This window comes from Protomyctophum parallelum (genome assembly GCF_964188405.1).
Source record: "Protomyctophum parallelum genome assembly, chromosome: 2".
Taxonomy (NCBI): domain Eukaryota; kingdom Metazoa; phylum Chordata; class Actinopteri; order Myctophiformes; family Myctophidae; genus Protomyctophum; species Protomyctophum parallelum.
This window is the reverse complement of record NC_139699.1, coordinates 43,791,868-43,819,837: the sequence shown is the minus strand read 5'-3', so window position 1 is coordinate 43,819,837 and position 27,970 is coordinate 43,791,868. Positions and strand designations below refer to the sequence as shown.

The window sequence follows — 27,970 nt, the reverse complement described above, 5'->3', positions numbered from 1 at the left end:
GAAAGCAGCAAATGAAAGAAAATTAACTCTCACCTTTTACTTTCTCTAATGACAACCTAAAACATGAACCTTGGTTGAAAAAAACTAAAGTTGTCCTTTAAGAGAGTGATAAGGTGATCTACAGAGAGAGGGTTTGACATCTATAGTTTCCATCCATCGGCAAGCTAGCCAAGTGTAGTTAGCCAAATGTTTATGTCTGTGGTCGTTTCTAAGTAAACCTTCTTAGCAGAAACTCTGCCCGAAAGGTCACACTATTATAGTTACTCGTCACCATTTTATGAACAGTGAATCTCTATGTGTCTTTGTTATTCTAGGAGCTTGTTGTGGACATAACTCCTGATTTATACTTGGTTGTGTGCCAGTGTCTCACCCTAGAAACAGCAGAGCTGCTTGTAGATTGGCTATCGTCTGTGTGCGACACCCACGACACAACAAGTAATGACCGAAACATCAACACAAGGTCAAATATTCTGCAAGATAAGCCACTGATGTCTCCCCTAATCGTAAATCAAGGCACTGACTCGACATCTAGGATATAAACATGGACGACCAAACCCTCTCCATTAAATGTCTTGTGATTCAAGATCAAACGTGTCTTCAAAACTGACCAGATGCATAAACATGGCAAGCTTCTGATTTGACCTCATCCACGGTGGACCCTTAGTTCATATTATGTCATGGGCCAAATTCTACTATATAATTATTATTAAAATTCAAAAGAACATCTCTCTGATGTAAAGTCACTCCAAGGGTCTGTAAAACAACCCTTGGGAGTAGGGGTCTCTTAAATTGATGTCAGTAGACTCACTGACATCAAGCCAGGCGGCTGCCACTTTTGCACCTATGGTCAGTTATCAACACAACAAAGAAGAAGGAACAGTAACAGTACAGTATTGTATTGGCTCAGTCTCCAGACAGTGTGGTCTCACACCACAGTAAACCCTTTGTTTAAAAAAAAAAGAAAAGAAAAAAAAGACACATTTATAACATAAATAAAACTCCTGACATCTTCCATGAATTGTAAGTGAGAAGAAGGCTGGCTTCTCTTTCCACAGTATGGCAGCTAGGTTCAGGACACGTGCACAGTCTAACACTGTGTGGCCAAACTGAGGGGACAAGCGTCAACTCAAGGCAGAGTAGCATGTGTGCACGTGTACACCCGCTGAGCAGCAAACACATAAAATAACATACAAATGTGACCTAAACAGAGCCGAGAGAGAACCTTAAGGCGTGTCTGTGTGCACAGACATCTACAAGGCAAACCGTACAGAAACGTAAAAAGCGAAATAACACAATACCGACGTATAGGCCTACATTGAAAACCACCAACACTGACTTGTATGTCACAGTAACCATGTCACATCTTAACTCGACAGAAGAACAGCCAGGAGTCATAAACGGGACTGAACTGCTATGATGCATTTTGATCAATAGTTTTGGGTCAAGTTATATTTACCGTTACATTCTTCTAACGTGGAATTTGCAAGTAGAAGGGCTGGAGGTGTAGATCAGACCGGGCTCAGTGAGGTGAGTGAGGAGTAGAACTGATCTAATGAGGAGATTCAGTCAGCTAGGGGGAGGGGTTTGAAATGCATCGGCCTGTGATACAAGTTAGAAATACATTCTGTCACCCTGAGAAGACAGACTCATTAGACAAACCACTCATCAAAACCATCACCTACAGTATCCACGACTTTATGCAACCAATTGCCACTGCTTTACAGGTTGTGGGTGTTAATGTAAACCTTTGACAAGCTGGTCTATATGGGCATGGTTATGTTTGAAAACTAGTACTAACCCACTCACATACTCCTGAAGTATTAATGAGACCATTAACTATATTAATGAGGAAACTTTCAGCTCGTCTTCAAATAAATAGCAGATCCCGCCATAAGGTAAAATGATACACTGCATAAAATTCATTGCGTATGGCTTCTGAAAGAGCTTGAACGTTTCTTTTGACACCTCCATGTTTTCTCATTAATGGCATCATCTCAGCCTTAGCGGAAAAAACCGACAACAGGAAAATTCAGAAGTAGAACAGGGTTGACAGAGTCATTATATGACAAGTCCATATTGAAGATGGTAACAGCATTGACACATCATGAAGAAAGAGTAACAGCAATGATTTGTATGAAGAGTCTGTAACCACACAGACCCCTATGAAGACACCGTAACGGGATTTAGGGAACCATTCCTGTTGAAGAACTTTGTGAAGGCCTCCTCTAGCACAGATGCTAATCTGCTTTGGTCCATCTAGTGACACAAAACACATTCAGTCAGGTTAGATTTGGAGTCAGATAGATTAGATATACTGTATACAAAAACTATGGTTAAGATCCAACAAACAATTCCAAATACTGTGTACACACACATCCAGACTCAGATAATGTCAGCGTCTACAGACTATAATTAAAGTCTGTAGGGAAAAGCAGATGTTAATAAGAATAAATGTTGAAATATTCCATCTCACAGAGCTGGAGTGGACATAACAATTGGTGGGTGTATGTCATATATTTGCATGAGTCATGTACTGTACATTACTGCTGGTGTGGGCACGGCTGCATAGGTAAAGAGACCATTGAGCAATGAGGGGTCAGTGGGTCACCACCCTTTTCAATAACACTTTAGGATAAATATATCAAGCTCAATTACCCCCCCCACCCCCTCACTCTTACCTCACTGATGAAGCCCAGTTGTACCAGCTCACCAGCCAGCTCTTGAACATTCTCATCTGAAACACAGAACACATACAGCAAGGCACTTAGAATGTGTAACCACACACAAGCCCCAACGCTTACACACACCCTTCCAGCGTAATAGACAGGAGGGACCAGAGGAGTTTCCACCTCCACTCAGGTCCTCAGGTCATTTCGGTCAACGTTTAAAAAAAAAACAACCTATGTTTCAGTCAGTGGTTCTCAAAGTTTTTCATGTCAAGGACCCAAAAAAAAAAATGTATTTGGCCGCCGACCTACATCTGAAAATATGTTGTTCCAGGGACCGCTCCCACCAGAAGCAAAGATATGAGTTAAAAACGTTCGCTCTGAAAGAATATATATTCAAAGATTTGCGCCACATTCTCAGGTTTTTCCAAAAAGAACAGCTAAAGCATAACATAATGCAAGCCCCAATCCCCCGCCGGCGGGGGATTGGCCAGGTGGCTGTCCACCTCATGAACAGCTCTCAGTGGGTAAATGGGGCTGGTCAAGGTCTCAGGTTCCAACTCCGATATTTTAGATTTTTTTCCCTCCTGGACCCCCCTGGGAGTTAAGAGGTTAAAACACCAAAAGGGGTTCCCGTTCAAAATGGGTTAAAGGATGTCAGTAAAGTTTCAGCCTCACCCGGTCAAATGCCATTGCTAGAGGCACACCAAGACTAAGCGTTACACATTATTGTTTGAAACGTTTACAAAAGCTTAACTGTGCTGGATTGATTCAAACAATAAAGAACCTGAGAAGATGGAGAACTCAACATTCAACATGTTCTGTTCACCGTTTTCACAGCCGATCCACATCACAGATACAAGTCGCCTAGCATGGCCAGAATAATATTTTTGCACAGGCAGATTCATCTGGTTTCCAGGCTAACAGAAAGGTACTCATAGGAGCACATTTCTATTTCATCCAAGCCAACTTTCGGATCCCTGAAAAAGTCTTTAACTAGCCTCGGAAACCCAGGCGTTTTTATTTAGTTAAAACCATTTTGTACTGAGGCCGATCCTAAAAACACCTTCTTAAATACTGAAAACATCTTCTTAACCCATTCAGGCCTAAGGCCGATTCTAAAAACGCCTCTAAATCCTGACCTAAGGTTTCTGAAAAACTTCAAATATTGATATAGCAGAATCAAAATTTTTACATTTTTGAATACTGTACATACTGTACAGAACCCAAATATGGGTTCCCGGCCTGAGGGGGTAAGGTACAAATAGGGAACCCCGCCCAGAATGGGTTAAATACTGACTGTTTTTTTTTTTTTTACATTTTTGAATACTGTACATACTGTACAGAACCCCAAAAAGGGGTTAGATTAGAACACCAAAAGGGGTTCCCACCCAGAATGGGTTAACTGACTTAATTCACAGGCTCACAAAACCATTCCAGTTTAACCTTGGCTTTAACCAAACTGGACAGATTCCCCAGCCCTGGTACTATATGTAGACCCTGCCAGAGAGCAGCTTTCATGCATGTTTCATCCTGTAAATTTTAATAAAAAAAACATCCCCGGTAGGTTTGTTTACGACTGTAGTCTCGTCTTCCTTTGCACATTATTAGCTGGTGCTGTTAGTGGCAAACATACTGTATTAATGAGGCGTACGAAAGCACCCTGCTTTATTCGTATGTGTATTGCAGCAAGTTCAAAAGTGCAGCTCTGACAGTCAGAATGCAGGTGGACCGGGGAGAAGAGAAAGAGAATACTCTAAATAATAGAACAGTGCGCCCATGTGTCTGTCTGTGTATGTGTGTGTTACATGTGCGTATAAGTGAGAGTGGGATTCCAATGAGAGGCGGTTATACTTCCCTCGTTCAGGTCGGTGTGGTGTGGTTCAAATAATAATAATAATAATAATAAATAATTACATAATTAGGGTGAATAACTGGCCTCATCGACACCTATCTGTCAGGGCCTTTAGAAAGAAGGAGACCCGAGGTAGGGGTGAGGGACTGGGGTTAGGGGAGGATACTGGAGCTAGTGGAGGACCGTATGCTCAACGCAATGAGCGCATAATGGTATAACTTTATCATTTACACTACCAGTTAACTTGTGGCTCAGTGCACTGCTACATTGGACTTTGCCATCAAGCTACATTGATAAGAAAAGTATAAAAGAAAACCCTCTGATAGCAGGAGAGCAGCAGGAGAGAGAGATGAAAGGGTGTGTGTGAGAAAGAGAGAGTCCCTCTCTAGTGGAGGGATGGTCAACTCCTACCCCAATAAAGAGACAGCTGTCAGTAGCAGCCTCTACACATGCTAAACATTCTCTACACGCTTGCAACACTACACATGCCTGTCATACTAGTGTGTGTGTGTGTGTGTGTGTGTGTGTGTGTGTGTGTTTAATCATACTTCCCATGCACATATTTTAACCAACAATTGTGTTGTATGTCCCATTTCCCCTTTCAGTAAGACAGAAAAAGACATTGTTCTCATAGCAAAATGTTTTCAAAAACCTTTGTGTCAAAGACACCAGGGTGAAACGCATTGGAATATTAAGAACAAAACAAACAAGCAAGCAAGCAAGCAAGCAAGCAAGCAAACAAACAGATGTCTAACTTTGCATCTGTCCACAACAATCTCAAAGTGCCAACACCTCTCACTGGAATCCCACTCTCACTTTCACACGCATGCAACAGTGTGTTGCATGCGTGGCACCGCATGCAACAGAGTGTGTGCCTAAAGGGCCACACAGGCACCACAAGACCACATGCAACAGAGTGCACATTTGGAGACACACAGGCACCACATTCTGTGGCAAAATCTGAGACGTGACAGTGACCCGGCTAAAATGTACGTCACGTGTGTAAAAATATCACAGTGTCTCAGTACAGTTATTTTCTTTAATTTGTTTCAGAAAGATCTATGACAGAAAGCCAGCACCATGCTGTGTTTACATACAGCCTAGTCTGGTGTGACTGCTGCCTCCCACAATGTTCGAATGCGTCCGGTCATAGTGGTCTGGAGCATGGGCGCTCTGATCAACGCTTTAAAATATATGTTCGTGAACGGAAATGCCAGCTTCCGTGTTTGGATTTTGGGAGGTGTAGTTCCTTTCAGACTCAATATAGCATTCAGATATTGTGGAATAGTTGTCTGGCTACGCAAGATTACATACAGCATGACAGATTTGCGTCCTGTGTGTGTGTGTGTGTGTGTGTGTGTGTGTGTGTGTGTGTGACTTACTTGGTAACAGGTCACAGCTTAGATGTCTGTTGAGCTTGTCTTCCAGTTTCAACAGTAACGTCAGCTGTCAGAAGGATACATCAATTCAGCTTGTTGTTGTAATTACCACACTGCTGGTCTACTGTTAGCTTACCTAGCTAGCTTTATTACATGCTTGGTCAATATCTGAATTCAGCGGTGAGTTATGTCTTGATAATGACCGCTCTGCTCTATAACAGACCTCTGCCTAATCAAACCCTCTGAGCACCAGCTGTGCGGTGCGCCCACTTGATTTACTGCCGTTTCCAACATGACAGCCATGTAAACACACACACTAGTGACACACAATGTAATTTACATTTAAACATTGCTCTCAAAAATGATTTTGAAAACATTTGCGCGAGATATAGACGAAGCAATACCGAAAATGGATTCTATTTGATCAACTCACTTCCTTGTTTTCCAGCCCTGCAGCTGGCTAGACGCAGCCAGCGCAAACTTATGGAATACTTTTTTTTGTAATAAGCGGGATAATATCTGGCTAGGTGGTCAACTCCCTTCAGGCAGTATGACCACCTAGCCAGATATTATCCCTTACATAATGTACAGTAGTTACTAGTTAGTTGTACTACATTATGAAAGGAAACAATAACCGGGATAAATTACATTGTGGACTTCAGTATCCCCAACAAGATCATACTACTATGTCAGGGTTTTGGTTTGTGTCCTTGTCAATGAACTGTAAAAGAGACTTACATGATGTTTGGCACCTTCCTCCACAGGCTCAATGTTACACTGCATATGAACCACCTACAGAAAACAGACAGGGTAAGGTACAGAAAAGAAATCACACCCGTGTGAAGTGAGGGGTGCTCTTATCATCATACTTGATCTCCAGTGGTGTCATGGTGTTTTTTTTACTGGTACCACAGCGTTTTAATGACGCCACGTGCACGCTCGTGCATGTGCGCATCGCAGAACACAACACACACAACACAGCTGATGTAGCCTATTGTTAAATAGTGCATGAGAGTTTTAGACACAAACACAAAAGTAGATTTAAAATAGTCAGACAAACATGTTTACTGCACACTAGCAAAACTAAAAAGTTTGGACGAATGAATCTGTTCCGGAGGAGGCATTCTTCTTGTGTGCAGAACACAGTAGCCTACTGGAGCCATAGCCTACTGCTGTAAGTGTGCATGCGTGCTTACCGTGCGCTCAGGTATAAACAGTTAAAGCTGTCCTGTTGTTAAGCAAAGTGGTATCCATTTGATTCGTCACGTACGGTACTTGACACGGCGTGAAAATAGGGGCGGGCGCCAGTAAACCTAGACCACTGGGTACTTTGTGCGTCTTGGAAAGTCTGGTGACACGCGGTTGATTAGGTGAATCTTCTCTTGAATCTAGGGGGACGTGTGTTCTTGCGCGCACGCACAATCGCACATGCACCGTTTCATTCCGTTCCGTGCACGTCATAGACTGGTGCACGAGCACGTCAAAAAAATGACTGGTACCACGGCGTGGTACTGCGTTCTACGAGGATGACACCACTGTTCATCTCACGCCGTCTTACTTTTCCGTCTTCACTTTTCTGTCCTCACTTTTTGATATAAATTCTTTGTCCCCACACATCTCAATATTTGCCATTGACAATGAAAGGAGAAATTAGGTCAAATGTCAAATATGACGTAAATTCGTACGAGGACAAGAGCGCCCCTCACTTCACACGGGTGTGATTTTTATCCTCAATACGTACTTTGCTCAGCCAATCAAATGGTGGTTTGATTTTTAAGTGGTTGCACCACAGAAAAACAACTAGAACTGCACTCTGTCGAGTGCATACTTGCTTGTTGCACACTAGTAGGCCATAAATGGCCAACTAGTGCGCAAGCAGAGCGCGCATGTAATGTTTTCGCCCGCTGTAAACTGCCAAATCTCAGTATCTCTGTGAAGGAATGTTTGAAATGATTAATGTTTAGATGTAATTATTTGCTACCTACTATACATGTAAACATTTAGTATTAAGTATGATTCTAGTTTCTATCTATATAAGAAATACTGTTTTATCGTTGTAGATATATTCTGGATCCCTTTTTTTTTTCAGAGAAAAATAAATCACTTTATATGTGTTGAAAAAAAAAGGTATATAAACTGAATTAAAATATGTTATACAGTATACTTTTTCTGTAAACGGTGGAATCTCAATATCTCTGTGAAGGAACATTTGAAATGTGTAATTATTAGGTGTAACTATTTACTACCTATCTAATTTATGTATGTAAACGCCTATAAAAAAAAGTATATAAACTGAATTAAAAATTTAATTTTAATTTTAAATCTATTTCATGTTAGACTATAGCGATATTAATACTAAATCATGGTCAGAGTAATATGTGTCTCTAACTTCAATTTCTATAATAATACATTCACATTTGTTAAAATATACATGATCTAAAATATTTCCGTAATCTGTAGTTGGATTTGTATTTAATTGTTTAAAGCCTAATTTTGACATGTAGGTCTTTATACTTCTTTCTATCTTAGTATTATGGTCTTCATTGAAATCTCCTATTATCAAAATTGCAGAAGTCGGAGATGATATATACTGTACCATGTATTCGAGAAATGTGTTTAATTTTGAAAGCTCTGTTTTAGGTGATCTGTACATAAGAATGATATATAGATTTTTATCTTTTACATGTATACATATATGTTCTACTTTCTCTAATATCCTGCTTTCAGTTGGAATTTCTTCAATGGAAATATCTTCTTTTATAGCAAACATAACTCCCCCACCTATATCTTTTTCTCTATATCTTTTCCTCATCCGCAGAAAAACATCAAATCTGTGCCCGTATTGCTGGATCAATGATGACGAAATGACCATATTTCTTACGTCATCATTTAGAGCTAGTCATACACGTATTTCTTACGTCATCATTTAGAGCTAGTCATACATCAAATCTGTACCCATATTGCTGGACCAATGATGACGAAATGACCATATTTCTTACATACACACCACGTACTCTAGTCCCAGCAGATCAGGCACAATTTGGTAAATTATTTTTTTATTGATTATGTATATAGTATACGTATGACTAGCTCTAAATGATGACGTAAGAAATATATATAGTATATATATAGTATACTGTATAAAGTGTGTAGTTGTAAGTTGATTAGCGGTATTCTGTGGTCACTTTGGTCCAAAAACCGTGACAGCCGTTCCGCCATTTCAGGACCCCCCCAGAAAAACATCAAATCTGTGCCCGTATTGCTGGACCAATGATGACGAAATGACCATATTTCTTACATCATCATTTAGAGCTAGTCATACACGTATTTCTTACGTCATCATTTAGAGCTAGTCATACACATACACACACATTTGAGGCTTACGCAGAAAAACATCAAATCTGTGTCCGTATTGCTGGATCAATGATGACGAAATGACCATATTTCTTACGTCATCATTTAGAGCTAGTCATACACGTATTTCTTACGTCATCATTTAGAGCTAGTCATACATCAAATCTGTGCCCGTATTGCTGGACCAATGATGACGAAATGACCATATTTCTTACATACACACCACGTACTCTGGTCCCAGCAGATCAGGCACAATTTGGTAAATTATTTTTTATTGATTATGTATATAGTATACGTATGACTAGCTCTAAATGATGACGTAAGAAATATATATAGTATATAGGCATATACTATATATGTATACATATATACTCTATACTCTATACTGTATAAAGTGTGTAGTTGTAAGTTGATTAGCGGTATTCTGTGGTCACTTTGGTCCAAAAACCGTGACAGCCGTTCCGCCATTTCAGGACCCCCCCAGAAAAACATCAAATCTGTGCCCGTATTGCTGGACCAATGATGACGAAATGACCATATTTCTTACGTCATCATTTAGAGCTAGTCATACACGTATGTGTATGACTAGCTCTAAATGATGACGTAAGAAATACGTGTATGACTAGCTCTAAATGATGACGTAAGAAATATGGTCATTTCGTCATCATTGGTCCAGCAATACGGGCACAGATTTGATGTTTTTCTGGGGGGGTCCTGAAATGGCGGAACGGCTGTCACGACAAATGGACCAGGCCGATCACATTACTTGCACGCTCTGCTTGCGCAAGTAATTATCATTAGCATATCTGCACTCTGCAGCGGTGGTAGGAGTTGGTCTCCCTACTCTTCCATTGAGAAATGTAGACCCTGGTTTCAGGTAGGACACACACACACACACACACACATACACACACACTGACACACACACACACACACGCACCTTGCGTGTCTCCTGTTCTGCAGGTTCAGGTGTGGGCGATTTGACTGAGGGAGTGACAATAGGAGATTGGACCATTTCCTGTTGAGGCTGCTGAGGGCGCGCCACGCCAAACGCCGTCAGGGGATAGATGCCATTCCTAACGGAGAGGGAAAGGAAATGAGATGTGGTGAGACTAAGGATAAAAACTGTATATATTATTATGTTGAACCATTCTGGAAACAGGTGAAGTAAAGAAAAGTAGAAACTAGTGCTGTGGTGCCCCCGTGTGGCTAGATAGTATACTGCAGAACTTTATAGTATCTCACCTCACATCCTCCAGGAATTTATCCAGCTCCAAGGCAGGGAACTGAGAGAGTCTGAGGAGACGAGAAACACATTGATGACCACGGAACTACATTACGGATCGTATGGTGGGCAACTTTGACCATGGAGAGGGCCACTGTATTTCCACACTCACCCCAGAGAGCCACATTGCATATTACTGTCGTAGAAAAAATAGCCGATCTACAAGCTCAAAACACGTGTAGATCAGCATTTATTTTATTTTATCCTGAATAATTCTTTGCTATTTTTGAATTGGAATCCTGAAAAGAATCCTAATTTCAAATGCATTTAGTTATAGTTATGTTAACTTTGTGAACTAAATACAAATACATTGGACATATATAAAAAAAGACAATAACATTTTAATACCAGTAATTAGCAGAAATCAATAATATATCAGTATTCTGATATTAACCTGCGGGCCGCATTAAGTGAAGGTGGGGGCCGCATGTGACCCCTGGGCCGCCAGTTGCCCATGTATGAATGAGATGGATGATATCTGATTCTGAATACAGTTTCTGATCAAGATTATGAACTGTAGTAGATGGATATGAGCAACGCTGGTGTGAGATAATATAAATAAAAGAAAAAAACATCCAGCCTAATACAGACATTGCATCACTTTAGTCAAAATGGTTTACTTGAGCTGCACTGCATCTTTGATCTCAGCAATGATGAGGTTAGGGTCCATGTTCTTTGTGATTTCCTCCAAGGCGTTCTCAGGTATCATGTCTGGAGAAACAAATGATGAGGTTAGGGTCCATGTTCTTTGTGATTTCCTCCAAGGCATTCTCAGGTATCATGTCTGGAGAAACAAATGTTACCAAATTTGACTGAGAGCCTGCCATCATGCAAATTCCAGCTTTTCCCCAGAGAAAAACCTTTTTTTCTCCAAAAATGAGGCAGACTCTTCACATACTAGAGCATGTCTGAAATAAGTGTCAGAGCTGTCAATATGAAATAAATGTAGCTAGGTGTAATGTTAGAGACCACAGAAGTGAACCTTTCAAGCCCGTTTTCTCAACTCGCTGTTTTCTGCAAGACATTACTCTATAAGCCATATCTCCAAAACTGGTGGGTCAAACTGAACAACCAATATGTCAATTTGAAGCTATGATTCCCTGCTTTCATATGACATGAAAAAGTCTGTATGCAGTCCCTCAGTCGAATTTGGTCACAAATACTAAGCATCAACACAGCATGATGACCATAAATTAGAGTTCCCAACAGGCCTAAAAAATGAAGGCCTGCTCTAACTGGGCCGGCCCGACTATGTTACGCCCGGAAAAAAAAGAGGAAAAAAATAAAAAATAATTTATATAGCATATATTTTCCAGCCAGAGTTCTCATTTTCTGCCCGAACTCGACCCGGCCCGGCCCGGCCCGACATTTTAGGGCCCAAAACGTATGCTAATTAGTCGGGCCAGGGCCGGGCCTCGGGCTCTGTGATTTTTTTTTCAAAGATTTTATTATAATAAAAATAGCAATTCTGTTATTTGTGTAATGTGTAGGCTATATAGCCTACAAGTATGTATTTATTATGAAGAGGGCTGCGCTATGGCGATTCACTTGTGACAGGAGGAAGACGGAGGAGTAGAGGCGGGGGGCTTGGAATGGATTACTGATACTGACTGCGCAGGCAGAGAGAAGTGAACGGTGGGGTGGTTGTTTAATGTTTATACCGCTGGCTGGCCTCTGTTTTGCGGCGCACCAAATGAGCTTCAGTTCATAATGCTAAATGTTTTATAAATCAATCGGATTATCACACGATAGACTGCAACATGACAAAAACAGTTGCACTGAGCCATCTCGTTAAACCCAGCTGGCTGCGATGAATAACCTAATCATTAGGCCTAATCAACGTCATATAGTCACCAACCAATCCATATTATTCTGTAGTGTATGATCTGACCACGCAATGTTACAGTCCGTGCACTGCAGGCTACAGGCTATTTGATTTACAAAATGATTAGTATTATAACCGCCGTCCCTCAGTGCGGCAGCGGCGCTCCTCGTTAGTCGTTATATGTGCCCAATTTAAAATAACAGATCTCTAAGCTGTCGAGACACGCCATGAGCGGTGCGTGGATGGTTTGTAAACTTTGTAGGCTATGTTTGTTCTTTTGGACACCGAACGGGGACGATACTTGGGGTCTTGGACATAGCTTCACTTCAGAGGAAACGGGGAGCTACTCACCAGTCACCACCACTGGAAATGGAATCCATTAGAATGATATGGAAATGGTACATTAACAGTGAGCTACATAAATCCTTTATTTCGGCGATAAGTCCATTGAACTCCGTTCTCACTCTCACACAGACACTCACTGAAAGAAAAAAAAGAACGCCACTTTATTGCATGGCCAGCGCAGCAGCATGCGCCGTCAGTGGTTCGGCGCATGCTGCTGCGCTGGCCATGCATTAAAGTGGCGTTCTTTTTTTTCTTTGTCAGGCTTTATAGGGCTTCGGGCCTAACGTTATGGTATTTTTTAGGGCCGGGCCGGGCTTCGGGCTGACCCAGTTAGGGCTTCAAATTTCGGGCCCGATGAGAACTCTATTTTCCACCCGGCCTGGCCCAAAAACGTTTGAGAACTCTACCATCAATAGCAACCACAACATACTGACTATAACAACATAGTGAATATAAACTTACATACTTGTTTATACTAGAGTCACGCACTGGAAATAGGCGATTTACAAGTTCACAGCGTGTCGCAATGCGACGTGTCTGACTATAAACATACATCATCATACTGTGTTGTCTTACGTTGGTGGCTGACAGTGCAGTGTGCAGCCAGTAGTTTGAGTTGAGGAACTTCAAACAGAGCCTGGTTGAACAGCAGTTCTCTGGCTGTAGGCCTCCTGGTAGGATCACACTTCAGACATTCCTGGATGAAGTCCTGGAGAGAGAGAGAGAGATAGAGAGAGAGAGACACACCCACACACACACACACAGAGAACAAGGGATGTCATTTCTGTTACACACACACGTGAGATGTGAATATCTCATAAATGATGCCAAGCCGACAGTCGGTCTAATCAGCAGGGGTTCTGGAACCTTGCGTGGGTCTTCTGCTCGGAGCGTGCATAAAATTGGGGCTTGACTCTACAAATTAATCAGTGCTTTGCCATCGCCAGCGTTTGGTAAATTTCAAGCCAATCAGCATACACTCGAGTAGGAGAAGGGGCGTGCGGAGGTGACTCGTCCCTTCTGTCAGAGATTACTACTACTTTTTTTCTAGTAGGCCATAAATGGCCAACTAGTGCGCAAGCAGAGCGCGCAAGTATTTTCGACCGCTGTAAACTGTGGAATCTCAGTATCTCTGTGAACGTTTGAAATGTCTAATTATTAGGTGTAACTATTTGCTACCTATCTACTTTATGCATGTAAACACCTAGTATTATGTATTAAGTATGGTTCAAGTTTCTATCTATATAAGAAATACACTTTTATCAATTTAGAAATATTCTAGATCCCTTTTTAGTTTTTCAAAGAAAAATAAATCATTGATATGTGATGAAAAAAAAGGTATATAAACTGAATTAAAATATGTTATACAGTATAATTATTTTATTATTTATTGTAAATTGTCAATTGTTTTAAATGTATTTCATCTTGGACTATAGTGATATTAATACTAAATCATGATCAGAGTAATATGTGTCTCTAACTTCAATTTCTGTAATAATACTTGTAAGTTGATTAGCGGTATACTGTGGTTACTTTGCGCCAAAAACCGTGCCAGCCAACCCGCCACTTGATGCGTATGCAAATAAAACAGCGGATTTGTGCCTGATTTGCTGGGACCAGAGTACATAAATGACCATATTTCTTACGTCATCATTGAGAGCTAGTCATACATATACACACCACATACTCTGGTCCCAGCAGATCAGGCACAATTTGCTATTTTATTTTACTGATTATGTATATAGTATACGTATGACTAGCTCTAAATGATGACGTAAGACATATGGTCATTTATGTGATCTGGTCCCAGCAAACCAGGCACAGATTTGCTGTTTTTTTTGCATACACATCAAATGGCGGGTTGGCTGTCACGGTGAACGTAGACCGGGCGAAATTGCCGCGCTCTGCTTGCGCAAGTAATAATATACAGTTTGTGTAACCGCATTATTTTTATCTTTACCCTCTGCAGGGGGTCCTCCAGGGACTGAATGGCGTTGTTGATGGCCTCCTGGGAAACGTACGAGGACTCTCCATTACCCTGGATCTCTAGGACCGCCATCTACAAGACGCACGCGCACAGGTTAGTACGGTAGCTTGTTTTTGGAAGCTACTATGACTAATAATGACGTGTGTTCTTAGAGTTGTGCTTCACCTCTAAGGCACACATGCCAAAGGAGTAGATGTCCACAGCTGTGGTCACATCAGCAACCGCTACAGAGAGTGGAGCAGAGAATTCAAGACAACACAGTAACCCATCAACTATCATCAACTACGAAACAACGGTCAGCAGAGTCTGCATTTTAGGCGCACATAATAACGTGGAATAAAGTTTAATGGTACTCTTCCATCAATCATTTTTTTTCCTTTCTGTTATGGCACATTATCATTGATTAATAACAACAAGTCCATAAAAAAATCAATGTATGAGCAAGATAGCTGGGGTAATGAATGAGACCCGGGTACTTAGGAAGGGGAAAGCTATTACTATGGATACAACTCACCCACTATAGAGACTATACCATCTTTAACCATCAGGACGAAGGTACACAGTACCCACAAGTATAGGACTTCTGAACTTTGCTACTTGGTACAAAACGCATTTCCGCAAGGACAATAACTTTCTGATCCGGCTAAAATATAAAATGTCGTAAGTTAACAAGTTTGTCTTGCAGCTTCACACAGTCACATAACGGGTCTGAGAGTTCATGTGGGGAAACATTTATGTAACTTAATAGATAAGGGAACATTCTTTCACTATACCTCCATATTCTGGAGCAAAGAAGTGCAGGTTCTTCTGTTCTTCACGACACGTTTTCACATGGTTGTTAATTGTGTCTGGAGCAACTGGAGATGTAGAGAAGAGCAAGAATAGCAAAAGAGACGAGAAGGAAAGATGGAAGAGGAGAAACAAGGGTAGAAGTGAAGACCAAAAATCAAAGAGGAGGGAGAGATAGAAGGCAAGGAAATCCTTTGGTGTCAACTAAAATGCTGAGCAATGCTCTGAAACAGTGTTTGTGAGAGGTTAGATTAATCATACTATTTGTAATGTTGTGTCTCCACTACGTTATGTATTTCTATTAGATTTTTGGCACTGATGTGTTTTGTGTGGCTGCATCAGGGGTGAAAGCCCAAGCGAAATTTCCCTTTGTGGACAATAAAGTTTACCTTCACCTTGAAGGAGGAGAGAAAGTGATGGACATAATATTACTTTTAGAGAAGATACGTTAAGCTATGAGAGGTAGTTCAGTGGTAGACATTTAGACTTTTTTCACAGACAAAAAACAAATGGAAAAACTAAATTAAAACCAAGCTATGATGACTATAAACTAAGACTAAATAATAAATATAGACAATTCCGTCACGAAATATAAACTAGACTAAAATGTTAGAAAGGTACTAGTGGATCAATATAGAGATCCAATATAAGAGATCCAATATAAGTCATTTTACACTTGGTTGTATGCTGAAAATAGCTGCTCTACATGAGCTTGTAGATCTGCTATTTTCAGTAATAATGAATTCTCATTATGACGGCATCAAGGCCCGCCAAATTACATTTAGTCAACTAAAACTAGACTAACACTAAAACTTTCCAGGTGACTAAAACTATTCAAAAGACTAAACTAAAAGACTAAACTAAAAGACTAAAACTAAAATCAAATTTAGCTGGAGAAGAACTTTGGTCGGGTAATTCGCAAAATGACTAAATTGGGAGAAAAAGGGGGAGAAATAAACAATGTACCACCAGCTTCATAACCGGCTGCCATTTGATTGTGCCATACCTGAGCCGATCTTAATGAGGCCATTGTGTTGGATGAAAATGGTGTCACAGGTCAGGTTACCATGGATGATAGGAGGGTCACAGGAGTGGAGGTAACTACACAGGACACACACACACACACACACACATTAACCAACATATAGAAATAATATACTACATTAATATAATTTAAGGTAGTGTAGCTGTACACTGACCTGAGAGCAGAGAGGATCTGGTTACACCATCTCTTCCAGGCCTGCAAAAAACAACAACAATACGATTGAAAATTCTATAATTACACATAGTGATACATTTGGTTCCGTTTCTACACTCTGTCTGAGGATTTTACTGTCTACGAGGCTACCGACATCAGCGACATGACACAACATACATGTGGCGGCCGGCGGGACGTCTGAAGTTTGTACCAATGTTAGGGCGTTACCTTTTCATTCATCGTCTTGTGATTCTTCTTTGTCTTCTTCAGAAACTGCTTCAAACTTCCCGATGACATGTACTCTGTGATGAAGATCACCTGTTGGATGAGGTCACACGAACGCATGAGGAACCAGACCAGGCAGTAAGTATGTAAACAAGAGTGAACACAGCAGAGTACAGATCCTCAGCCAAGGCCCAACAATATCCCCAGTTTGTTTATTTGGCACAGGAGCAATGGTCCTGGGGACGGGTCACCCAAACTACTATACATCTCGGGGGCATGAATGAGCAGCGTGCACAGCAAATGTTGAGATATATGTTGAATTCCTGTTCTGTTCTTTAACTATATAGAAGTGTCTATTTGTACGTCTCTAAATGTTTTGATGAATTGAACTAGGTGGACCCTGTTGTAAACAAGTGTAATGCTTAATTGGGTCGTCCACTCACAGTTAACAGTCTTTGCATTGAGTTTGTGCTTGAAATGTACTGTAATTCTGCAAACTGTTAATAAATATTTCAATCAATCAATATATTGGAGACAGACAGGGCATTAGGAGACAGGGGGAGGCCTGACATCAAAATAAAAAAAACATTCGCTCTGAAAGAATATATATTCAAAGATTTGTGCCGCATTTTTACGTTTTTTTCAAAAATAGCAGACCTACAAGCTTGTAGTGCGCCACTCAGTGGTGCGCTATGAGCTTGTAGATCTGCTATTTTTCAATAGCTAAAGTATAACAATGCTTTAAAACACCAAAAGGGGTTCCCGCCCAGAATGGGTTAACTACTTGGTGGATCTAATAACAGCAATTAATTTCTTTGTATTATTATTACATTATACATAGTGGGAGTGCTGCTGTTGACTGAACGGCTACAGATCAACAACTCATTTAGTTTACTACTTAGACCATTTTCAAACCGTTAAAACTCCAAATAAAATCTTGGTAATCAAAATGGTGACCATTCGGTTACAAGGTACGTAGCTTCTCTAACCTGCAAACTATCACTGACTACTAGTATCTATATCTACCATTCAGATTATCACTGACTATTATCTGGGTAGCCAGACTACTATTCCACAATCTCCGAATGCTACATAGCCTGGAACTACACCTCCCGAAAGCTGAGAAAGGAAGCCGTCATCTGTTCGTTATTTCCATTCACGGAAATACACTTTAAAAATAATAATGAATAATAATGGATTTTATTTTTTATAGCGCTTTTCTATGCACTACGTGCTCAAAGCGCTTTGCAATGGTCCATTAGTTCATACATGGGGAGAAAAAATATATATATCTTTAAAATATATATTTAAATGTACATTTCTGCTAAGTAGCAAGCTATATAATGCTTAGAATAATTTGATTTCCAGTAGGACAAATTTAAGCGGCTGCAAAGATGTGCAAAAGGTTGTGGGAGGCAACAGTCTGCCAAACTATCACTGGCTATTAATTATATAACATCCAGACTACAGTACAAGTTATTATTAGCATCCAATACCCTGACTATACTTTTTATACTTTCATGTCCAGGTAGCTCAGTCGGTACAGCCGTCGCCTTTCGGCCGCAACGTCATGGGTTCGATCCCGGGCACTGACAAATCGGCACACGAGTAGCACAGCTTGGGTGTGGCAAGTCGTGCTGTAAGTAAGTATGGAAGCTGATGGAAGCTGTTCGTTCCACTTCAGCAATCCATCTACCAGGGGTCTAGCGCAGTGGTTCCCAAACCTTTTAGCCTGTGACCCAAAAGAGAAATTAACGTTTCCCTGGGACCCAAACTAGTGAAAATAGCAGATCTACAAGCTCACAACGTGTCACTTCAGGCCGCTTTGTGAGCTTGTAGATCGGCTATTTTCACTACAACATTCGTTTCCTAATTTATGGTATTTCACAGATTTTTCTTTGATTTATCCATGAAATTAGTGAAAAAAAACAAAAAAACATTATGTTTTCATTTTATTTCTAATTTGTTTTGCTTTTTTGGGAATGTTTTTTTGAAAATGCTTTCAAATAATAATATTTAAAAACAAACTGTAGGAAACAAAAAAATAAAAGGGACCCCTACAAATGGGTCCGCAACCCACAAATGGGTCCGAAGCAGTGTTTGTGAACCAGTGGTCTAGCCGCAGCGCAGCGCATCCAAACCCACCTCACCCCTGCCCACTTTGACAGGCTGGAATGGCTTAGGGTCGACGACAGAGTACAGCATCTTGCAATGGGTCTGGTCCACAAGATTCGATATAGCCTGGTTAATAAACCAGACTAATATCGCACGGACAGCGGGATATTAGTCTGGGGAGGCTCAGCTTGGATTTCATTTCCAGGGGGGCGGGTTGAAACATTTTCTCTTTGACGCAATTGGTCAGAGCTACTGTCAGTCAAAGGTCTCAAGCATTGAAAGTCACTGTACCAAAGCCCGCCCATATTGCATACCGTGTCCCGATTGGCTGCCCCATTTCTCTGGTGTAGGAAATGGGCGTACAATTGAGCCTCTCCAGACCGTAATCCGCCGGCAGGCACATTTCTTTTTGCCAACGACTGATTCGGTCTGGTTTATTAACCAGGCTAGATTCGATACACCACCAAGATACCCATGTACCTGTCTAGATACTTCCTTAACACCAGAGGGAGTGCAACGAACAATGTACAACCCAGATTCCGCACAAACAAGGGACTAAATTATTTTCCCTCCTATGCCACCAAAATGTGGAACGCCCTACCAACAGTCATTAAGACATGCAAATCCCTCGACTCCTTCAAAACCGCTCTCAAAGGGCACCTACGGACGGCTGCAATTCGAAACTCAATCAAATGCTAAACGGGGGCAGACTAAAACCAAGACGAAAAATGTTCGTCGACTACCTATTTTCACTGAGGAAAACCAAATGGAAACTAAATGAAAACTAAGCTATGATGACTAAAACTATGACCCATTTAGACCTGACTAAAACAGTATAAATCATTTCGTCAACAAATAAAAACTAGACTAAAATGTTAGGAGGGGACTAGTGGACAAGAGATCCAGTATAAATCATTTCACAATTAGTTGCATGTTGAAAATAGCCGAACTTCAAGCCCACAATGAGTCGCGCTGCGACGCGTTGTGAGCTTGTAGATCGGCTATTTTCAGCAAGTGTAAAATCAGCCATTACGACGGCATCAAGGTACAATACATTTTGTTCGACTAAATCACCTGTAGATATAGTAGACTAAAATCTTATTCGACATTTAGTCGACTGAAAGTAGACTCACACTAAAACATTCCAGGTGACTAAAATGTGACTAAAACTAAATAAAAACTATTCAAGAGACTATGACTAAAACTAAAATCAAAATGTCCTGCCAAAAACAACACTGGCTGATACCGACAATAAGCCTCTGTCAGTGGATCTGTATCAGACTGTCAGTGGATCTGTATCAGACTTACCCGAGCTCGGGTATCCTTGATGTCGGCCCAGTATTTGTGGAACTTGACGATGTTCAGATGTTCCAGCTGGATCAGGTTGTCAAACACTGCCCTCACTTTGTCCTGTTTCGCACACGCACACGCACGCACGCACGCACGCACGCACGCACGCACGCGCACACGCACACGCACACGCACACGCACACGCACACGCACACGCACACGCACACGCACACGCACACACACACACACACACACACACACACACACACACACACACACAAAATAATACAAATAAATAATAAACAAAGCCAAATTCAAAACCATTGATTACTCCAACACAACACAAACTATCTGGATCAGTATATGGACAGGAGTTCTTAACAGACACAGACAATCATCATTGGCAAATCCAAAGATTTCAACTTGTATTCCATCCTGGAAACTTCTGACAGCAAATTGTCATCATCCTCTGGTGCCACCTAGTGGTTAGATTTCCAGGGTGGCGATAAAGGATATTCTTTCTTTCATAGAACATAATACACAAAATGTATGTTTCGTTCAGATTAAAGCACAGCACTGCGGAGAAACTGTGTTTGTTTACCTAACCACATGGACTCTAGCGTGAGCGTCCCTATTCTGGGGGTGAACATTCTGACTTTACATCAAAAGAAGAACAACCAACCAACTCAGCCATAACGCCTGAGAGAATAGGTGTCTTTTCAAGGGTAGTACAGTACATAGTTACTATGTATTTACTTAAATGATTGGCTGTGGTAATAACTCAAAGAATAAGAATAACTCAATGACACCTTACAGAGTACATCTCATTTAATTGGCTTTGAATTTTCCAAACCAGTCTAGTTAGAAATTAGAATAAAGCAGACACAGAGAGGAGGATGGGGGGGCAGAGAGAGATACGATCAGAGAGTTACCGTTTTCTGTTAGTTACGGCATCTAAGGGCCCTCATGTATACATGAAGCCAACAGCTTCTCTGACAACGCCCCTTAGGCAACAGTTCAGCAGTTCATTTCAACCAGAATGACTCCACACTGGTTTTTCCACATTGTGTATATACAGTGTATAATTGTATATACAGCTGTATGCATACTGTAACTGTGTACACAGAGCCAGAAATGTAGAGCAATGCTTATTGCTTAATCAGCTAGTACAAATGCTATCTTACAGTTGGGCAAACATCAGTGTGCAAACTGGATCATTATTTAGGCCAGGAATGATCTTATAGACTCGCGTGAAAGTGGGATTTATCAAGCGATCCTACACAGCCTATCCTATAGCGTACATTTGATCTTAGCTTTGATAAATCTCAAGGTTGAAACCGACCATCATTTAAATAACACGCCCTTAAATATTCTCGAAGCGCCCGGATTTTACGACATGAAGAACCGGAATGCGACCAAAGCCCAACTGTGGAAACAGCAGTCTTTGTCAGTGGGATGATCTGGGATGATCCATGGAAGTATACAATCTTTGTCAAATAACCTACATGAATTATGACACCATTCACATCGTCGTAATTAGCATACGTTATAATAATTTAACCAATTACGACGAGCAGTAAGTGTGTCAGAAGACTGGTGAAGAAAAAATAAAATAAAACAATATGCATTTTTGTTTTTAATTCTAGCCATGAGTAAAGATGTATAACAATTCCATATGACAAATTGTTGATGTATGCCTTTACATGTATTATTTATTAGTTTTATAGCTATACATTCTTGGAGTGGATAGTTGGATACATAATCATGTTTAGATGCCCGTCAGATGGTCAGACAATGCTGCTCTGCATGTCTACGATGGAGCAAACAGGTGCAGCCAAAGCCTACTGTACACACGCTCAGTCAGACCTGACGTGAGCTTTTTTACGACGTCAAAAGCAAAAGTCACGATGGAATGATAAATGCAGACAATTGCAGGTCTACACCAGTGGTTTTCAACCAGTGGTCCTTGAGGGGGTTCCAGGTGGTCCCCAGCTAAACGATGGAGAGTTGGTAATCATGGACAGTTGATCATCACTATGGGCTCCATTTTTGTCCATGCTAAACCCCTTATCCCTAAACTACTTTGCCTTTTTTTTCTCTTTTTTTTTACTATTTTGAAAAACATTTTTGAATAGTTAAAATAGTCAATATACATTGACACGTTGTGAGCTTGTAGATTGGCTATTTTAACTATTCAAACATGTTTTTCAAAATAGTAAAACAAAAAAGCAAAGTAGTTTAGGGATAAGGGGTTTAAAATCGTATCCAACGACAACATATTGAGGCCAAATGACATCAAATGGTAGCCTGTCTCCAGCCCTGAATCGCTACCATTAAAAAAAAAAAGTCCTGGCGATTCATGATATGGAGAGAGCGTTGGAGTGGGCTGATGGAAGAACTTGGTGACACATTGCAGGCAAGTGACTTCCTTCCTAAATGTAGGTTAGTTACTATGTAAATGTTTAGCAAGATGCAAACAAAGCCCAAAACATGCTCAAACTAGTAGGGTTATACAGTACTGTAGTATGACGGTGCAGCATATACAAAAGAAAGACCAGATCTACAAGCCTACAGCCTACAGTGGTTAGTGTCCGCCCTGAGACTGGAAGGTTGGATCCCCGGCTGGGTCATAGTTACCAAAGACTCTGAAAAAATGGGACCCAGTGCCTCCCTGCTTGGCACTCATCAAGGGTTGGAAGTCCCTGCGATGTACTAGCGTCATGTCCAGGGGGTTTACTTGTACATCAAGCTGCCTCACGCTACAGAAACAGGAGATAGGCTCCTGGCTATGGGCCTCATGGCTCGGCAAGTACACCAAATGACACGGTGTAAGCTTGTATATATCTATTGATAGCGTGTGACTGTCGATATAATGTTTGACTATCTGTTCTTTTTGGAAAGTGACACCCCTGCATGATGGATTATAAATTTGATTATGCTTTAGGAAACTATAGTGAATTTATGAAGAAAATGGTGGAAAGAAACGCTGCACAGTTGGGTGACGTCAGTATGACATGTGTTCTGCAAACACGCACGTGACGTATATTACATTATATAGACGATTTTACATTAGGCCACTAAAGTAGAATCTTGTTTGCCGACCCCCGACACAAGGGATACCAGGTCATGTACAGTGGTATACAAGTCTACAATGATACATACGGTAAGCTAGCGTGCCGTAATATACCAAGGTAATGTACAGTGATATAGTGAACCAGATAGAATCCTCTCTCTTTCTTGTTCCTCAACTCATATTTACCTCCTGTAGTTTGAAGTTCTTTCTCTCTGAGAACATAACTTCATTCCACACCACCTCCACCCCTTCTTCTGTGTCCATGGCCAGATAGGCTGCGTCTATACCTGGGACATTACGCTGATTCACCTGCAGCAGAAATGCATGGAAAACAAATTATTAGGTGACTTGTAAACACCATCAGGTCAACTAAAAATACTCAGGAATTCTGGGTTGTGTGTCCAACTGCATTAACCCGTTTAGACCTGAGGACGATTCTACAAATGTCTTCTAAATCCTGACAGTTTTCTGAAAAATGTTTCTATGTCAGTGGTTCTCAAACTATATCATGTCAAGGAGCCCCAGAATTATCTGTATTTTTCAAAAAAGAGATATACTTTATTAGTCTCCTGAGGAAGAAATTTGTCTTAGACAAAGGGCCCGCATGCAAGCGTAGCCCTAGTCCATGTCGCCGCAGTGCAGCGCCAAACTATCCATTATCCCCGTTAACTCATCAACGCTGGGCGGCAGTGGATAAAGGGTAGAGTGGCCTGTAGAGCAGCCGATGTGAACTGCAAGGTTCCCCAGAGTCAGTGTCCAAGTGTCCTTGAGCAAGATTCTGAACCCCTAATTGCTCCTGATGTGCTGGTCGGTGCCTTGCATGGTTTCCTCTGCCATCGGTGTATGAATGTGTGTGAATGGGTGAATGTAATGCACAATCATTGGATAAAGGCACTATATATATATATATATATATATGCACGATTTACCACTTTACGCTCCTTCCTACCTCAAAGAACTAGTCTCCCCACAAAACCAAACTTCTCCAGCCCCTTCTGCTCGACCTACCCTTTAAAAAAAAAAAAGCTGCACTGGTTTTACCTGCTTAGATTTTTTTTATAGCGGTGTGATGGTTATTAATTAATTAACTATGTTATGTTTGCAAAAGCATTCGAACATTAACACAACAACAAAACACATCCATCCCCTGTGCACCTTAACCCATTCTGGACAGGGACCCGTTTGTGTTTTAACTAAGCATTATGTTCTACTTTAAAACGAAAAATAGCAGATCTACAAGCTCATAGTGCGCCACTGAGTGGCGCTCTACGAGCTTGTAGGTCTGCTATTTTTTTAATTGTGAAAATGTGGCACAAATCTTTGAATATATATACACTTTTTATTTATTTCGACGTCAGGCCTAAATGGAAGCACCTTGGACAGCAACACACGACAATCAAGGTTTAACCCCTTTAATTATTTAGTAGCTACGGTTTTTACTGAGGGGTGAGATGTAGGCATTTTGAGACAGCAATCAATTCTCTCTCTCTCTCTCTCTCTTATGCCCAGCTTTGTGTGTACCCCATAGCGATGATTTGATTGGCTGAGCACCCCATAGCGATGATTTGATTGGCTGAGCAAATTACGTATTGAGAAAGAAAAAAGATCACACCCGTGTGAAGAGAATAGATTTCAAAACACTACTCATAGACTACAAAGCACTAAATAACCAAGGCCCCGCATACATAACAGACTTTCTATCACCATATTCTCCATCCAGAACACTAAGATCCTCCACAGCAGGTTTACTTGACACAAAAAGGAAAAAGAAACCACTAAAGAAAACAGGAGAGGCCGCATTCGCCTTCTATGCACCAAAACTATGGAATACAATTCCTCAGGAAATCAGAGGGGCCAACTCCATCAACATCTTTAAACACAAATTAAAAACACACCTCTTTAGATTGGCCTTCTCAATCCTCCTATAGCACTTTATTATAGAAGGTTCCCCGGTACCTTGCTTATTCTCTCAAATGCCTTAGCTTAGACTTAAATTAATAAATGTTATTTTCATGATCTTATATGTATGTATTTTTTAACTCTATGCCTGACCTTTTATTCCCCTCTTATGTTGATGATTATTTGCATACGATGTGGATTGTGTCTGATATGTTATGACCTAACTGTAAAGTAAAGTACCCGATTTCTGTCCTGCCTGTGAAGCACTTTGAACTGCAACTCTGTATGAAAGGTGCTATATAAATAAAGTTTAATATTATTATTATTATTATTATTATTATTATTATTAAGTGAGGGGCGCTAATATATTAAAGTCTAACTCATGTTGATTAGGTGATGTAATGGTGATGTAAAACAAGCGGTGCCAACAAAAAACACCATTAACAATAAAGAGACAATATGACGTAATGATCCCAATATGATGTATCAATGGCATTTTTAAAACAAACATTGAACTAAAAACAAACATTAAACCTGTATATAGGAGGGGCTGAAGACGGAAACGTGAGGATGCAAAATGTGATTGGCCGGAACGAAATGATGTATGATCATGATGATAAGAGCCCCCCTCACTTCACACGGGTGTGATTTTCGGTTTCTGCCCACCAAATGACTTTTGGTGTTAGCACTATGTTATGCTTTAGCTATTGAAAAAGTTGCAGATCTACAAGCTCGCCATCGAGTGGCGTGCTACGAGCTTGTAGGTCTGCTATTTTTGAAAAATCGAAGAACGACTGACATAGAAACATAGATTTTTCAGAAAAATGTCAGGATGTAGAAGACATTTTTAGAATCTGATATCAGGTCAAAATGGGTTAATGGCATTTCTATCCCAATTTATATTGTAAAATCAATGTTATTTTAACTCAAGAGTGTACAACTCAGAGAGTGTACATTTGTACACTCTCTGAGTTACAGACCTATAATGGTCCATTTGGTTCCAAACTATCATTTAGCTGGGGACCCCCTGGAACTCCCTCAGGTATCCCTGGGGGGGTCCCCGGAGTCCGGACCCGACTTTGGGAACCACTGTTCTATACATCATAATTATGTGATCTCTCTTTCACCTCCTCTCTGCGTTTCTGCCAGCGGCCACAGGGACTCTCCTCCAGAATATCGGACTCATCCTCGCTCTCGTCCTCATCCTCCGTTGCCGTGGTAGCAGGAGGCGGTGGCGGCGCAACGGATACGGGTGGAGAAACAGACGTGCCCCCTGCCCCCCCCGGCTGGGCGTTGACAACGCCGTTCCCAGTTACAGGTCCAGCGGTCCCCTCTGCCTTGGTCCCCTCCACACCTGGAGGTGACTTGGCCTCTCCCTCTGACATGACTCGTGTGCAGCGTCCCTTTGTGTTGGTTGCTCTAGGGGATATCTCTGGCTCTCCGTTGGTCCTAACTCCCCTCTTCTCTTCCTTCAGAGTGACCTGGGACCCAGGCTGAGGAACTGGAAGCAAATAAACATACTGTTTTAGTTTATTCTCCGCCCTTCAGACTTCTTTATTGACTTCTAATTTCACCTCCAAATACTCCACAGACAATAGGAAAAAGCTTGTATACATTTCAAATCAGCTTATTGAAAATGGCACAAAAAAAAGCAACTTCCTGGAAGTGAACTTGAGAATGCTTATGTTTTGTCAAGTTTGAGGAGGCCTATAGATACAAAGTATTACATAACCAACGTTTACTATCAATATGTAGTCTTAGTACTGTTGAACAATACTAATGTTGAGAACACTAGGCCAACTATAACTCAGATTAGCTATCCAGCTACAGCACCTGAACAATCATGTCATAGATAGTTAACTAATCTGTAATTCGGCATAATTTGTTAGCAGTGAATTCACCAGTCAGCTATGTTCTTAGCCAGCTAAAAAGAGACGAACTGTTAGCTTTAGCTAAACTCAACTTCAGCCCTCTTTCTTCTTGCTAACTTTCCTGGCTAACAAGCTAACGTTATCTAACTAACCAACAACCACAGACTGTCAACAGCCAATACTGGGACAAAAAGGCTACCACGCAACACACAACCACTGTTACGTTATTTATCTTTGGATAACTTACTGGAGGAAGAGCTATTCCGCGCGGACACACAGTCAGAGCATATTGTTCATTTCGTCAAGAATGTTGCTGCTGTTGAATTGTTGGAGTGGAGTGGGAGGGGCCGCCGTGGAGTGGTGGAGGAGGCTGGCTGCGCAACCAAAACGCAGCCTTAAACCTAAAAGAAGAATAAAATACATCGATGTAAATAATAATAATAATAAAAATAACAACAACAACAACAACAACAACAACAATAATAATGATAATATTATTAATAAGGGTAATAATAATAACTAAAATAACAACAACACCAATAATAATAATAATAATAATAATAATATGAATAAGGGCAATACTAATAATACTATTAATACTAATAATCATAATAATAATAGGTACCACCGCCACCAGTTAAATATATGTCAGGTTGTGCAAAACAATCCTAGATCATCAGACATTTAAGCCTTCCATGTAAATAATCACTGGTTGTTGATTATAATATTAGGTGAACACACCATGAGGTGGCGTAGTAGTTGTAGAGACCTGAGGCTGGAGGGTTGCTCTGGACGGTGTTTGTGATATGTCGCC

At 40.8% G+C, this 27,970-nt stretch overlaps 1 protein-coding gene across 1 annotated transcript; it reads right to left on the bottom strand.

Moving 5' to 3' along the window:
* Positions 1–10: 10 nt before the first annotated feature.
* On the bottom strand, positions 11–27,970 carry LOC310854809 (nuclear receptor-binding protein-like). Its single transcript, XM_083759499.1, has 19 exons — positions 27,898–27,970; positions 27,404–27,557; positions 26,413–26,786; positions 23,573–23,695; positions 20,332–20,433; positions 16,912–17,001; positions 16,685–16,725; positions 16,492–16,586; positions 15,470–15,553; positions 14,862–14,920; positions 14,670–14,768; positions 13,286–13,418; positions 11,160–11,250; positions 10,500–10,550; positions 10,195–10,330; positions 6,639–6,692; positions 5,904–5,967; positions 2,679–2,734; positions 11–2,256 (listed from the first exon to the last, which is right to left on the bottom strand). The coding sequence occupies exons 3-19, from the start codon at positions 26,668–26,670 to the stop codon at positions 2,161–2,163; spliced, it is 1,632 nt and encodes a 543-aa protein (XP_083615625.1). The 5' UTR covers positions 26,671–26,786; positions 27,404–27,557; positions 27,898–27,970; the 3' UTR covers positions 11–2,160.

What these genes read in the sequence shown, in the direction of transcription:
- LOC310854809 (XM_083759499.1), bottom strand. Translation starts at nt 26,670, where the DNA reads ATGTCAGAGGGAGAGGCCAAGTCACCTCCAGGTGTGGAGGGGACCAAG. An exon ending in ACAAGACGATGAATGAAAAG is followed by an intron (nt 16,726 to 16,911) that starts GTAACGCCCTAA and finishes TGTTTTTTGCAG; the next exon opens with GCCTGGAAGAGATGGTGTAA. An exon ending in AACTGGGCTTCATCAGTGAG is followed by an intron (nt 2,257 to 2,678) that starts GTAAGAGTGAGG and finishes TTGTGTCACTAG; the next exon opens with ATGGACCAAAGCAGATTAGC.